Source organism: Pristiophorus japonicus, chromosome 13, assembly GCF_044704955.1.
Source record: "Pristiophorus japonicus isolate sPriJap1 chromosome 13, sPriJap1.hap1, whole genome shotgun sequence".
Lineage (NCBI taxonomy): Eukaryota > Metazoa > Chordata > Chondrichthyes > Pristiophoridae > Pristiophorus > Pristiophorus japonicus.
Window position 1 is genome coordinate 103,279,554 of NC_091989.1, and position 15,393 is coordinate 103,294,946.

The following is a 15,393-nucleotide window of genomic DNA, read 5'->3' on the forward strand; positions in this document are numbered from 1 at the left end:
GAAGTCCGCCACCCAGAATACATTCTGTGCCCTTGTTGCCCTCAGTGCTTCTTCCAAATATTATTCAACACAGAGGAATACTGATTCATCAGCTGAGGGAGAGCAGTAGTTGGTAATCAGCAGGAGGTTTCCTTTCCCATGTTTGACCTGATGCCATGAGAATTCATGGGGAATGGAGTCAATGTTGACGACTCCCAGGGCCATTCCCTCCCGACTGTATACCACTGTGCCGTTACCTCTGGTGGGTCTGTCCTGCCAGTGGAACAGGAATTGAGATGGAGGAATCTGGAACATTGCCTGAAAGGTATGATTCTGTGAGTATCACTATGCCAGCCTGTTGATTGTCTAGTCTGTGGGACAGCTCTCCCAATTTTGGCACAAATCCCCAGATGTGAACGAGGAGGACAGGAGTGTTCACCCCGTCCGCTCAAAAAGACCTTCTGCCGATTGCAACCTCTCCTCGCAACTCGTTCGACCGACTGCTGTCCCCCAGCCCCTGCTCCTGAACCTCCTGCCCCTCAAGTCGCCGAATCCCCCCACCACCAACCCCCGATCTTTGCCACCCTCCTCATTGCCAGACTCCGATCCCTCCCACCAACTCCCGATCTTTCCAAATTGCCGGGGACCATTCCATGTTTCAGTCATGGTGAAAGAATGCCCCTTGTTTGTCCTTACCTAATATGGCAGGAGCGCATTTCTGGCTGTAAATATACCCACGTATTCTCCCCGCCATATAGGGGCCTTCGTAGAGACTAAAAAACATGGAGCTGCGCGGAACAATTTCTCGGCCTGTGTCTGCTCTGTGCCGTTAATTTACTTTCTCTATCTCCGAGTCTCTTATTTCTATGAGGTGTTCCCTGAGTGAGATGAGTTTGAGCAGTGGGCGGCTGGGATGGTTCCCCTGGTGCCCAAGAAAATTGAGGTGATTCTCATCTTCGTGCAGCATATATCCTAAAGCAACCAGCCGTTCTCTTGAGTGTGAAGTGGTATCAGACCCGACTCTGAAGCTCCTTCATGCACCGGTATTGGAGGGGGACTTAAGAAAGCAGCTTCATTGCCACTCTGCAGGGAGACAGCAACATCTGTGGCCACTTCTTTCTTCCCAATAGTGCCAGAGGTGCTACTGCTCGGTGTCATGAAAATATTCTCCACCAAGTCTTGGGAGTGCTGTATAAGTGTAGCAGTCAGGCTGAGCTCAAGGCATCTATTGAAACAATGCTCGCTGCCACTCCGGAAACCACCAATGTCCTTACTGCTTCCTCCAGGTGTCTTGTTAATGCAAAATTCCCCAAGAATGTCACTGTCTCCTGGGTATTCTGCATATTGTGAGAAACTTCCTGCATTGTGTCGTGGATTCCTTTCACATCTTTACCATCTTCACTGCCTGCACACAAAATCAATGCTCCCTAATCATAGTTCTCTTAAATATTGGGCCCCAGAGATCTGGATCCCGAGGCTCCTGAGCTGAGGGCAGCGGTTTCCCCACAGTGGGGAAATGGCTCTCTCCCTCTCTTCCACTAACCGGTCCTCATGCTCATTACTGTGCAGCACTTCATTCAATCTAAAACCTTCTGACTAACTACTTTCCCCTGAGCGAGTGTTTCTCTGCTGGTGCTTGCACAGGCAAGTTGTCATGACAGTGACATTTGTCCGTGAAGAAATAGCATGGACTTGTTTTCCTCTATATGAGTGCATGATGATGAAAGGTGCAAGTGTATTCCCTGTTTAAATGAATAGACCTTGAAGATTAGCAGAACACCTTGTGGAAGGCTATGTGAGTTAACAGAGTGACTGTGAGTGCAGTTGGTGCTTTGAGTGTTTGAAGAGGTTACCCAGGTGATGAGAGGGGTAAGGAGATGAGTGAATCCTCTATCAATGGTACAGGATGTGGATCGACAATTATTCCTTGCCTTATCTGGGCCACCCATGTGAGGTAATTGAATCTCTCTGTGTCAGTTCCTGGAGTGGTGGAGGTTTCGCTGACTGCCTCAGAAACCTTGTTCATACAGCCTGAACCACTCTCTTATGGGGCTCACTGCCCTCAGTGCTCAACAATCGATCCCTTGTCAGCCAGCAACACCTCCATGGAATCATCAGACAGTCTGGGAGCTCTCACTGCTGCTGACCTCCTGCAAGGCTGCCGTTCCTTGAGACTTTCTCATAGTCGTGCATCCTGTCGCTCAGAAACTGATTCCATCCTCTAATTAGTTGCTGCTGTTTAAAGACTGAAAAAGGGCCTGCACGTTCATCCTCCCAGTAACAGTAACCAGTGAGGAACAGTATCGCAGAGCAACATAGGAACAGGAGTAGGCCGTTCAGCCCCTCGAGCCTGTTCCACCATTCAATGAGATCGTGGCTGATCCGTATCTTAACTCCATCTACCTGCCTTGGCTCCTTATCCTTTTATACCCTTATCTAGCAAAAATCTACTGATCTCAGATCTAGAATGATTAATTGAGCCAGCGTCTATTGCAGTCTGTGGGAGAGAGTGCCACACTTCTACCACCCTTTGCTTGAAGATGGACCTCCTAACTTCTCTCCTGAATGGCCTGGTTCTGATTTTAAGGTTATGTCCCCATGTCCTGGACTCTCCCACCAGCGGAAAAAGTTTATCTCTATCTACCTGATGAATTCCTTTCCAAAACCCAAAGCCTCAATTAAACCACCGCTTAACCTTCTATATTTCAGGGAATACAAGCCTAGTTTATGTAATCTCTCCTCATAATCTAACACTTGGAGCCCTGTTAACATTCTGGTCAATCAGCACTGCATTCCTTCCAAGGCCAATATATAATTTCTCAGGTGCAGTGCCCAGAACTGTACACAGTATCCCAAATATGGTCTACCCAAGGCTTTGTGTAGCTGTATCAAAGCATCATCCCCTTTATATTCTTGCCCTCTTATTATAAAGGTTAACATTCCATTAACCTTTTCGATTAATTTTTGTACCTGACATTAATGTTCCCTTTAAGCTGTGAGGCCGCACAGTGCTCTGTAGCTCCCGCGCAGACGGCTCCCCGGCTTTTAAATATGGAAAGCCGTGCATGCGCGGTATTTTGAATGCTGCACGTTAAAGGGGCCGTGCACCTCAAAAAATGAAAAGGAACATTGCCGAACATATATTTCAGTGATCTGTGCACATGGATCCCTAAATTTCTCTGGAGCTCCACTGTTCCTAGGTTTGCATCATTTATGTAAAACCATCCTATCCTCACCTAATTTTCATGTGGGCAGAGATGACGATCTTACATTCATCAAAAATGTAGTAGGGAAGCAGGTAATCGATCATATTGGGGATTGATCACCTTCCAGAGATGCCCAAAAATGGGGGCACCTGAATTTCTAGACCTGTATCTGTGCATGGCGTCACTCTGACTTTCTGGGCGGACTGGGGTGGGCATCACTGCTGTGCTTTTACGTGTTAATGACTCCATCACCGCAATTTGTGACAGGGTCTACAGAAGGCTTCATGGGTGGCTTGGAGTTGTGGGTCACCGCACTTCTGCCGGCAAGGAGGCCTCCCGGAATTTTAGTCCCCAAGAAAATATTTGTTACACTGATAAACCTGCACTGCTCACCATCGCCACAGAAATGAACATCATTAAAATGTTTCTGTGTGTAATTAATCCTAAATCAGTAGATTTTCAGTAATTATTTTTTGTGTTGTTATAGGGTCAGGAGAGGAGCCCTGTTTCTCCCAACATTATAATCAGAGTGAGGAGTTCGAGCATTGATGACCTCACATCCCCGCTGACATTTCAAGACATGTGGGAGGTCAGATAAAAGCGAACAATATCATAGAGCTGTCGGTGTGTGTGGCCATTTATGGGATTGGAGTTGTACCGCACAGTCTGTATTGTAATCTCCAGTGTAAATGTGGAAGTTCGGCTGAATGACCCTGACATTCATGCCCCGAGGCCTGTAAATGGGGCACTTTCTGGGCAGGTGGGGCAGAATTTGGAGCGGATCTCCTCGCCTCTTTAATGCCCGTCAGAAGTTCTGATCATGACGGGGGTGTGGCCATATTATGATGCCATGCAAATGAGGAAATTTGGGTCTTGTGACATATTTTCCTTCATGTGTGCCTGAAATTCCTATGGAGGATTTAGAAGGGAGGATCTGGGACAGGACACAATTTTTTTGCCCACCCTGTTGATACAGCCCTGGTCCCATCCAGAACCATTTACAAATTGCAGGTGGGCACCCTCAATGTTCTTGGTACAACAGGTTGCCCACCTCAGGTGAGGTGCCCCTGTTTAATCAGGCTTGGGAAGGTGTGGGGAAAGATTCATTGAAAATGATTACGTTCTGGTTTTGCCACTTTAGGAAATGCAATTGATCACAGAACGTCCCTTGTACCCCAGCATTACTAGGGTACAATTAGAAGAAAGTACGTCAGTGACATATTTTTCTCATTTGCGTGGCATCAATAGGCCGACCCCAGCATGGCCAGAACTTCAGACCATCAGAAGAAGGGCAGGGACTCGGTGTAACCGGGCGATGCCCCTTTTTTCATCCCGTCCGCCCAAAAAGGTCTCTAATTACGGCAGAGGGACACAGAGTTTTGGAGCCATCACCTTTACTTCAGTAGCATGGTCCCCATTTCAGTAAAATTACTTCCCCAAGTTCTATAAAGGCACTGTCCACTTTTTGTGGTACTAATGAAAATACAGAAACATTTATTGCACATCCAGCACTACATTTCCTCCTAATTCTATGCTTCATCCCGTTACTCAGGTAAATGAAAATGTCTCACTGTTTAAGCACTTACACAGCTGATTAAACTGTTTTAGTGCTGGTCAATCTAATGATAAGATTCATCTTCTCCATTTTAGCGAAATTCTACACTGTGCGGCGTCTTGGATTCTGAACAAAAAGGTAAATAAAGAGTTTTATAAAATGCTGACATCAATCAGTACTAGAATATGTAAATAAGGCAATGATTCTGATAATTAGTAACTCTCCATTACAGTCGATCCGAATGGATGTAACATTCAGACAGGAGACAATATCACCTGCAGGTGTGACCGTTTGGGCTTCTTCTTTGCTGTAACACTGGAATCACAGGTATGAATAATGTTCATCATTACAGCATAACTTTACATTATCCCGGGAGATCAGACTAGTTTCACATTCTCGCTGCAGTCCAATGGGGCTCTGCTTAGTTCTTAAAGACCCCTCTGCAAAATATTTTCCAGCCCTCCCACCTCAATATCTGTAATGTTTACGCCATTGCCATCGGGGGCAGCTCGGGCTCTAGAGAAATCCACGGAAACGGCGGGCTGTATTACCCTTAAATAAAATGTTTGTTTTCAGAGGGGCTTGAGATAGTCTGGTGAGTGTAATGAATGGGAGAGATCCTCTGCTGAAACTCTTGCTTTAATAAAATGGCCAACTTGAAATTCCTCCCGAGATCCTGCTGTGTCCCAGATCCACCCACTAGAAGCCTGTCCCACTGTATTTAAATGAAGCAGGGACATGGCCAAGGGTCCTCTGAGATTTCCAGCATTTCCGGCCACTCATCACAACAACAATAAGAACAACTTGCCTTTATATAGCGATGCTAATGTAGTAAAATGTCTCAAGGCACTTCACAGGAGCGGAATCAGACAAAATCTGACACCAAGCCAAAGAATGAGCTATGAGGACAGGTCACCAAAAGCTTTGTCTTGATGCATGTTTTATGGAGCAGCTTAAAGGAGGAGAGAGAGGTGAAGAGGCCGAGAGGTTTAGGGAGGGCATTCCAGAGCCTGAGGCCTAGACGGCTTAAGGCACAGCTGCCAATGGTGGGGTGAAGGAAGTCAGGGAGGCACAAGAGACCTGAGTTGGAGTTCACGGAGGGCTGTAGGACTGGAGGTGGTTGCAGACATAGAAAGGGGTGAGGCCATGGAAGGATGTGGACATGAGGGTGAGAATTTTAAAATTGAAATGTTGCTGAGCCGGGAGCCAATGTAGGTCAGCGAGCAGAGGGGTGATGTGTGAAAGGGTCTTGGTGCCCCATTGAATCACTGCTGTTGAAAAGATGGCAGTGCTGAGCATGTAGGATGACCCACCGGCAGGAACAGATTGGGAAGGTGACCCGTCACACACGAGTAAAATTCTACAACAGTGGTTTGACTCGGCGTCACTTCCACTAGTTTTAAGCTGCAGTTTCTGAGCATTGAAAGGCACTTGTGAAACTTGCTGAGAATTTAAAAGGAGCTCAGCACAGCAAAATAATGGATTTCTCTCTGGAGATTCCATTGTGTCTGAACTTTGAGGAGGAGGTTGATGAGGACATGGAGGAGGAAAGGATGGAAACCGAGAGAGAACAGCAGCATGTACAAAGGCAACACTCGACCTGTGGGTGTCCAAATCACAGGTTCTACAGACGATGGAGGACCTGTCTGGGTTTTTCCGATAGGCAGTGTCTGAGAAGGCTGCGTTTTCCCCATGACACCATCACAGAGATGTGCCAGCTGTTGGAATCTGACTGGCTAAAGTCATACCCAGCACAAAGGAAGATGGTTGTTGTTGTTGGAGGTCAATCATCCCAGCCCAGGACATCGCTTCAAGAGATCCTCAAAACAGTGTCCTAGGCCCAACCATCTTCAGCTGCTTCATCAATGACCTTCGCTCCATCATAAGGTCTGAGTGGGATATTCGCTGATGATTGCACTGCGTTCAGATCCATTCGTAACTCATCAGAAAATGAAATAGTTCATGCCCACATACAGCAAGACATTCAGGCTTGGACTGAAAAGTGGCAAGTAATATTCATGCCACACAAATGTCAGGCAATGATCATCTTCAATTAGTGAGAATCTAACCACATCCACTTGATATTCAATGTCATTACCATCACTGAATCCACCACCAACAACATCCTGAGGTCACCATTGACCAGAAACTTAACTGGACCAGCCACATAAATACTGTGGCAATGAGCGGGTCAGAGGCTGGGTATTCTGTGATGAGTGCCTCACCTCCTGACTCCGCAAAGCCTTTCCACCATCTACAAGGCACAAGTCAGGAATGTGATGGAATACTCTCCACTTTCCTGGATGAGTGCAGCTCCAGCAACACTCAAGAAGCTCAACACCATCCAGGACAAAGCAGCCCGCTTGATTGGCACCCCATTCACCACCTTCATCATTCACTCCCTCCACCATTGGCGCAACTTGGCTGCACTGTGTACCATTTACAAGATACAATGCAGCAACTTGCCACAGCTTCTTCGGCAGCACCTCCCAAACCCGCGACCTCTACCGACTAAAAGGACAAGACCAGCAGGTGCATGGGAACACCATCAGATGAAAGTTCCCCTCCAAGTTACACACCATCCTGACTTGAAAATATATTGCCGTTCCTTCATCATCACTGGGTAAAAATCCTGGAAATCCTTCCCTAACAGCAATATGGGAGAACCTTCACCACGACGGCTGCAGCAGTTGAAGAAGGTGGCTCACCACCACCTCCTCAAGAATAATTATGGATGGTAATAAATGCTGGCCTTGCCAGCGATGCCTACATCCCGGAACAAATTAATAAAAGACACTTTCCACCAGGGCACTGCCTTGTCTGTGACTGTGAAGGTAACAGCAGAGAGTGAGAGAGAGAATCGGATTTACAGGAGGGCCCAGCGAGAGAGAGAGAGATGGGGGGAGAGAGAGGGGGAGAGGGAGAAAGAGGCAGAGGGAGGGAAAGAGAGGGAGAGAGAGAGGGAGAGAGGGGGAGAGAGAGAGAGCAAGAGAGAGGGAGAGGGAGAGGGAGAGAGAGAGAGCAAGAGAGAGGGAGAGGGAGAGAGAGAGAGCAAGAGATATGGAGAGGGAGAGAGAGAGAGGGAGAGATAAGGAGAGAGAGAAAAAGGGAGGGATAGGGAGAGAGAGCGAGAGGGAGAGCTGGGGAGAGAGAGAGAGAGAGAGAAAGAGAGAGAGAATGAGAATCCCGGATAGCTGTACAGCTCATCCACAAGTGAAGCCATTTCAGCCTTTTTGGGAATCTAAGACCGTGCCTGAAAACAGTTTCACTGAGGCCTTGGGCGGCTCGGATTATTGTGGAACACCATCAATATTCTCATGTGCAGTTTCTGATGCCTGGGCAGGACTCTCTCTCTGCTGGGCCCTCCTGCAATATAGCCCAGCAAGTGTTTCCTGAAATGTCGTGACTTGCTGTATCTTTCATATTTTGGGCATTACACAGGGATTGGGCTTTCCAAGCATTGAATGTAGCCGAGGAAGATGGTGCTGGAGACCAATCCCTGCTCACGACAAGGAAACGTGTGCATGTGAACTTTAACCTTTTTATCGTTTGTTGGTAAAACGATGAGATGGAAAGCGGAGTGTGAGCATTGTTGATCATTGGAAGTGCTTTACTTTCTTGGATATTGAATGGAGATATGTTTGTTAAGCAAATATACACATGAAGTACATTGAGCTGTATGGTGTGAGTGTGTGTAAGGCGGTTTCTACTAAAACTAGTGCATGGGGCTAAATCGGTGTCGCCATAACCTCACCTGTGGTTCGTCATCAATGTCTATTGGACAACACGGGACTAGTTTACAATGTCCAGATACCCAGATGTCTGCAGACATTCCCTTGTGAACATGCTCTCAGGTGCTGGCAATGCAGCAATCTCTTCACTTCTCACTCAAGTCTTTCAGGAAATGTGATCTGGGACAGTTGACTAGTGGGAGAGGAGGTGAACCCACAAGGGGGGATGGTGGGGTCTCTTGTGCCTACTTATGGTCCCATTTATTTCTTCTGCTCCACAATGTGGTCATGGATGGTTGGTGGTGAGTCATATTTCCAGCAGTATCTCCACATCTGCATGGACACTTGAAGCTTCACTTAACACTGCCAGCTTGGTGAGGTCATCAAAATATATCTGGCATTGAATAGCTGGTTTGGGGTCATAGGTTTGGCACTGGCAGCCAGTGGCACCTCCCTCCAGACGGCCAGCACACGGAGCATATCTCCCTGGCCCATAGTTCTGGCAGCATTATCTCCACTGCAGCTTCTGAGTATCTTGTGGACTTGGTCAGTACGGATCCTCATCCCAGAGAGTTCTTCTCGTTCTGCTATCGTACTTCAATGACCAAGTGCAGCTGCAGCTCTGTCTCTCTTGCTCCCCTGCAGCAGCCTTTTAACTGCTGTCGCTCGTTCCACGTTCCCTCCCTTCCAGCGGCAAAGACCCAGCCAGGAGCAGCATTCTTTCTGAAATCCAAGCCTGCATATTCAATCAGGCTCCCCCAAGGAGAGTACGAATAGGTGGTAGTGGGATCATGTGGACAGGCAGGTGTTTATCCCGGCCATAGGTTGGGAAAATCCAGGCTGACCTCTTTTAGTGGTTCTCAGACCTAGTTCCACACTCCCTCCCTCCCAGAGATGAAGGCCCAGACAGGAGTACGAATGTCCTTTAATTTATACTTTACACATATAAATACATAGAAGTTACAACATGGAAACAGGCCATTCGGCCCAACCTGTCCACGTTGGAATTTTCCATCCACACGATCAAATAGTTCTAATCACATTTACTGACTCTGTTTCCATATCCCTTCACCCCTTTTCCTTCATCTACCGATCCCTGTTGACATAGTTTCTGCTTCAACCACTAACCCTGGAAACGAATTCCACAACCTCACTACACAGATTTTTCTGCTCTCTGTTCAAAATCTCTTGCATTTAGTCTTGTATCTACTGTCCCTCATTTTGACCCCTGAACGACTGGAAACAGTCTGCTTCTATCTACCCTGTCCCACCCTTTCATAATTTTAAACATTTCAATTACATCATCCCATAATTTACATTGTTATAATGAAAATAAAGAACCAATTGTTAAGCCTTTTCTCATAGTTGTATTTAGTCATGCCAGGCAACATCCCAGTGAAACTGCATTGTACCTTCTATAAAGCCTCAATATCCTTACTATAGTGTTGATCCCAAGACTGCATAAAAGACTCTGCGACCTTACTAAGGTTTTATATAGGTTCATCGTTACCTCTTGAGTTTTATATTCCATGCTCCTTTTGAACAAACTTTGAATTTCATTAGCTTTTTTTATAGCCTTATCAACCTGAGATGCTGTTTTTAATGTCCAATGAACTTCGGCCCCCAAATCCCTGTTATTCCACAGCACCGCACGTACTTCCATATAGAGCATAATTACTGTAGTTAATTTGTTTTCCAAAATTCACCTCACACTTACTGACATTGAATTCCAGTTGCCACTTTTTAGCCCATTCTCTCATCTTGTATAAATCTCTTTGCAGCTTTCTTTAGTCATCTGAAGAATTAACTATTCCTCCTAATTTGCTTTCATCTGCAAATTTGTACACAACTCCCTCTAGGCCTATGTCCACATTATTGAGGATTTAAGAACCTTTAATTGGTAACTTTGGAATTGACATTAATGCAAATAGCTAATGGTAATTAGGTTGTGGCCAACATAAGGATTTGTCCATTTTAAACATGGATGTTTTAAGTCGGCCATTCAGCCCCAAGAGCCACTATACAATAAGATCAGGTCTGATCTCTACTTCAACTCCATTTACCCGCCTTTTCTCCATCCCGCTTGATACCCGAAGCTAACAAAAATCTATTAATCTCCTTTTGAAAACTTCAATTGACGCCCAGTATTCACAGCCTTTTGGGGAAGCGAGTTCCAGAGTTCCATTATCCTGTGTATGAAACGGTGCTTCTTGATTTCACACCTAAATGGCCTAGCTCTAATTTTAAGATTATATCCCCTTGTTCTGTAATCCCTCACCAGAGGAAATAGCTTCTCTGTATCTACCCTAGTGATTCCCTTTATCATCTTAAACACCTCAATTAGATCACCCCTCGACCATCTGCACTCATGGGAATAGAAAGCCAAATTTATGCAAACTCGTAATTGGTAAGTATAGTTAATAAAGAAAACTGCAACAAAATACAAGAAGATATTAATAAGCTTGCAGCATAGCCATGAACTGAGGAGGTATAGCTATCAGGAAAGATTGAACAGGCTGGGGGACTTTTCTCTAAAAAAAAAATAGAAGGGTGAGGGGTTCTCTTTAAGATTGTGAAAGGGTATGATAGGTACAGAGAAGATGGGCCCGAAATTCAGTACCGCTGGAAAGCTGGGGATCCTCCCACCTTTTTGTGGCCTTAGTGTGAAAATTTTTCATGGCTGGGCCACCTCATATTCAGCTCCAAAAGTGAACATATGGGTTCCAATGCTGATGAACCTTTCCAAAGTGGATTTTTCATATGTGTGGCTGTCTTAATTTGAGCGTTATCATCACTGAGAAATTCAGCATGCAGGTAAGGGTTTCTAATGAGCCAGTTGCTCCCTGGCCTTTTTAAAGTCCAGGGTTTGCAGCAAGGCCCTGAGGGGGTGAAGGAGTCTAGAAGGATGGTTGATGTCTGAGGTGCAAGGAGAGCCAGCAGGTTCACTGATATGGAGCTGCAGACACTAATGGACGGTGTGAAGGACAAAAGAATACTGTTTCCTGATGTGAGGAGACCTGGCAGACCGCCAGTACATAATGCATGGAGGGAGATTGCAGGGGAGGTGTCAGGCACCTCCATATATGTGAGGATGCACCCTCCCAGGAAGGTGCTGGCCAGTCTGCACCCAGCCTTCCAGGGTGGCGATGGGTTGACACTTCATAGCTCTGGGGCGACGGGGACCCTCCTCCTCCTCCTCCTGCGCCTTCTCCTCCTGCGCCTCCTCTTCCTGCACCTCCTCCTCCTCCGCCGCCTTCTCCTCCTGTGCCTCCTCCTCCTCCACCTTCTCCTGCGCCACCTCCTCCTCCTGCGCCTCCTCCTCCTCCCTCTGCATTCCTCCTCCTCCTCAGGTGGTACTGCTGGCTCCAGTAGCTGTACCCTGATGATGGCCGGGTTGTGCAGCATGCAGCAGACCACAACGATGATGGAGACCCATTGAGGAGCATACTGCAAAGTACCACCAGAGTGGTCCAGGCACCGGAATCTCTGCTTAAGGATGCCTATGCACTGGGCTCCATGATGCATCTTGTGACAAAATGAGCACTGTATGCATGCTCTGGAGCTGTCCTGGGGTTCCGCAGTGGAGTGAACAGCCAAGTGGACAGGGGATATCACTTGTTCCCAAGCAGCGAATCGCAATCCTGATTCAGGCCGGTGAAGATGGCGGGCACACTGGTCTGGCGCAGAATGAATGAATCATGGTTGCTGCCTCCCTTGCCCACTGCCTGTCTGCATGGTGCTGACGGCGATGCCTTCTCCTGCGTGCCACCCTGCTTCTGAGCAGGTGTACCAGGTGTCGCCCTCTCAACACTCCTCCCATCCTCCCATCCTCAGGGAGACCGACCAAGCAGGTCTCTGCAGCCCACAGGCCCCCACTAAAGAGTGGGACCTGAAAGTTGTACAAAAGCATGTGCAAACCTCTGAGCAGTACTCAGCAGGTTGAATGGACCTAAAGCAATTAATAAAACTATTAAAAGATAAATACAGTGGATACTGTAATCTTAAATAAAAATACTAAAATGAATAAAACTATTTCCCTACCAAAGGGCCCCAATCGCTGCAACACTTCAACGGTGTCCCGTTTGAGCACCGATTCGAATACCTCGCGGCAGCAGTGCTGGGAAAAGTCTTACATTTTTGCAGCTTGAAATACCTGTTCTGGTGGCTTTCCAGTGGCCCGCACGCTGCACAGCTCACCGCTGGAATGTCTCCTTTACAGCAGCTTCATCGCACCGTTTCTGGTGGAAGTGCACACCGCTCAAATCCCCCCCGAGCTGAATATGGCTCAGGGAGGGAAAATCATCCGACCGCGGCGGCCGATCGATTTTTTTGGTCGCCCGCTCAAACTTCGCGGTAGCCATTCCTTCGGGGACGGTGAATTTGGGCCCCGATGTTTCCAATCGTGGCGGTGACCAAAACTAGGAGCCATAAACATAAGATAGTCATTAATAAATTCAATAGGGAATTCAGGAGAAACATCTTTATCCAAAGAGTGGTTAGAATGTGGAACTCATTACCACAAGTAGTGATTGAGGTGAACAACATAGATACATTTAAGGAGAAGCTAGATAAAGACATGAGGGAGAAAGGGATAGAAGGTTATGCTGATAGGGTTAGATGAAGAGGGGTGAGAGGAGGCTTATATGGAGCATAACACTGGTGTGGACAAGTTGGGGTGAATGACCTGTTTCTGTGCTGTACATTCTATGTAATTCTATGTAACCATCTACTTCCTGGTATCATCCTAGTGGATCTGTGCTGTACCCCCTCCAACAACAATATATCGTTCCTGGTGTCCAAAACTGAAGGCAGTACTCCAAATGAGATTTGACAAAGACTTCATACAATAGATGCATAACCTTCACTTTTCCATTCCAATGCCCCTTGAGATAAAGGCTAATGGAATGTTGGCTTTTATCAAAAGGGAGCTGGAATACAAAAGGGGAGAAGTGGATGCTTCAATTGTACCGAGCCTTGATCAGATCCCATCTGGAGCACTGCGTTCAGTTCTGGGCACCACCCCTCAGGAAGGATATGCTGGCCTTGGAGTGGCTGCAGTGTAGATCAACCAGAATGATACCGGGACTTATAGCGCTAAATTATTAGGGCTACATTAGCCTGGCTCGTACTCCCTTGAGTATAGGAGATTGAGCAGTGATCTGATCAAGGTGATTAAACTGTTAAAAGGATTTGATAAGGTTGGCATGAAGAAATGATTTCCTTTGGTGGGGGAATCAAGAACTGCTGTCGAGAGCCTGTTCTCCCGGTTTTGTCTGTGTGTGGTGGTAGCAGCTTGTTTAGTGCTGTGAACTTCTTGTTGCGATATTTCGTTAGTTGTCGTACTTGCATTGTGAATGAACCTCGTTTCTTCTTCCCCTATCAAGAATGTCTGTGCAACCAGTGCTGCTGCCTCTAAGGTCAGGTTCTTGGTCTCTATGAGCTTTCGGAATATGCCTGCGTGGCCTATTCCTTCAATGAAAAAGTCTCTCAGCATTTCTCTCCTCAGTTCATCGGAGAACTCACATGAACTAGCCAACCTCCGAAGTTCCCCACGAAGTCGGGTATGCTCTGGCCCACACAGCGTCTGTAGTTGTAGAACCTGTGTCTGGCCATGTGTAGGCTGCTCGCTGGCTTCAGGTGGTCTCTTACCAGTGTGCTCAATTCTTCAAACGACTTGCTTGCTGGTTTCTCGGGTGCCAACAGATCCTTCATTAAAGCGTATGTTTTCGAGCTACAGCTGGTCAAGAGATGGGCTCTTCTCTTGTCTGCCTTATCGTCGCCTAACCAGTCTTTGGTTACAAAGCTTTGCTGGAGCCTTTCTATAAAGTCCTCCCAATTGTCTCCCGCATTGTACTTTTCATCTGATCCGTTGTTCGCCATTCTGTGGATTCTGTAATCCCGTAACTCGTCACCACTGTTTAGTCCTGTCCCCTCAGTACAGATTCACATGTAGTGAAGTCAAGGTCACTCTGGACCTGCACCTTTATTTCACAGCTCTGGAATGCTGCACTTGCCTGAAACCTATCCTTATATACCTGTCTCTTGCAAGTGCACTCCTGGTGATAAGGTATGCTGGTGGTTACAGGTCATATCTTATTATAGTCATGTATAGCATGTTAGGATACATTTATATATAATAATGTCAGATACATGACACTTATAGATGGGACACATTGCAGCCATGGTGGTGGAGGAAGTGAATGTTGAAGGTGGTAGATAGGGTGTCAATCAAGCGGACTGCTTTGTTCTGGATTGAGACAAACCTCCCGAGTGTTGTTAGAGCTGCACTCATCCAGGAAAGTGGAGAGTATTCCATCACACTCCTGACTTGTAGATAGTGGAAAGGCTTTGCAGAGTCAGGAGTTGAGACACTCGACCCAGCCTCTGTCCCACTCTTGTTGCCACTGTATTTATGCATTAGGTCCAGTTAAGTTTGTGCTCAATGGTGACTCCCCCCAGGATGTTGATGGTTGGGATTCGGTGGTGGTAATACCGTTGAATATCAAGGGGAGCTGGTTAGACTTTCGCTTGTTGGAGATGGTCATTGCATGGCACTTGTGTGGCGAGAATGTTACTTGCCACTTATCAGCCCAAGCCTGAATGTCGTCTAGATCTTGCAGCATGCAGGCATCGACTGCTTCATTATCTGAGGAGTTGCGAATGGAACTGAACACTATGCAATCATCAGCAAACATCCCCACTTCTGTTGTTCATCAGCTGAGGTAGAGGAGTAGCTGGAAATCAGCAGGAGGTTCCTTGCCCATGCTTGACTTGATGTCAGTGAGGAGGACTTTGCAATGTCAACTGGGCTGTGTGTCTATTGTCATGTCCGAAGCCCATGCCGAGTGGTCAATTCTGTTTTATTCTTATTTCTTGTAGCGGTTTGTTACAACTGAGTGACTTACTAGGCCATTTCAGAGGG

The 15,393-nt window shown here is 46.8% G+C and overlaps 1 protein-coding gene across 1 annotated transcript in view; it reads left to right on the top strand.

Moving 5' to 3' along the window:
• Window positions 1-15,393, top strand: part of LOC139278158 (adhesion G-protein coupled receptor G2-like) — a 92,190-nt gene that overhangs the window by 21,683 nt on the left and 55,114 nt on the right. The window contains exons 4-6 of the mRNA XM_070896813.1: window positions 3,673-3,774; window positions 4,836-4,878; window positions 4,973-5,067. Of these exons, the coding sequence (XP_070752914.1) occupies window positions 3,673-3,774; window positions 4,836-4,878; window positions 4,973-5,067 (240 nt within the window). The remainder of the gene's footprint in view (window positions 1-3,672; window positions 3,775-4,835; window positions 4,879-4,972; window positions 5,068-15,393) is intronic.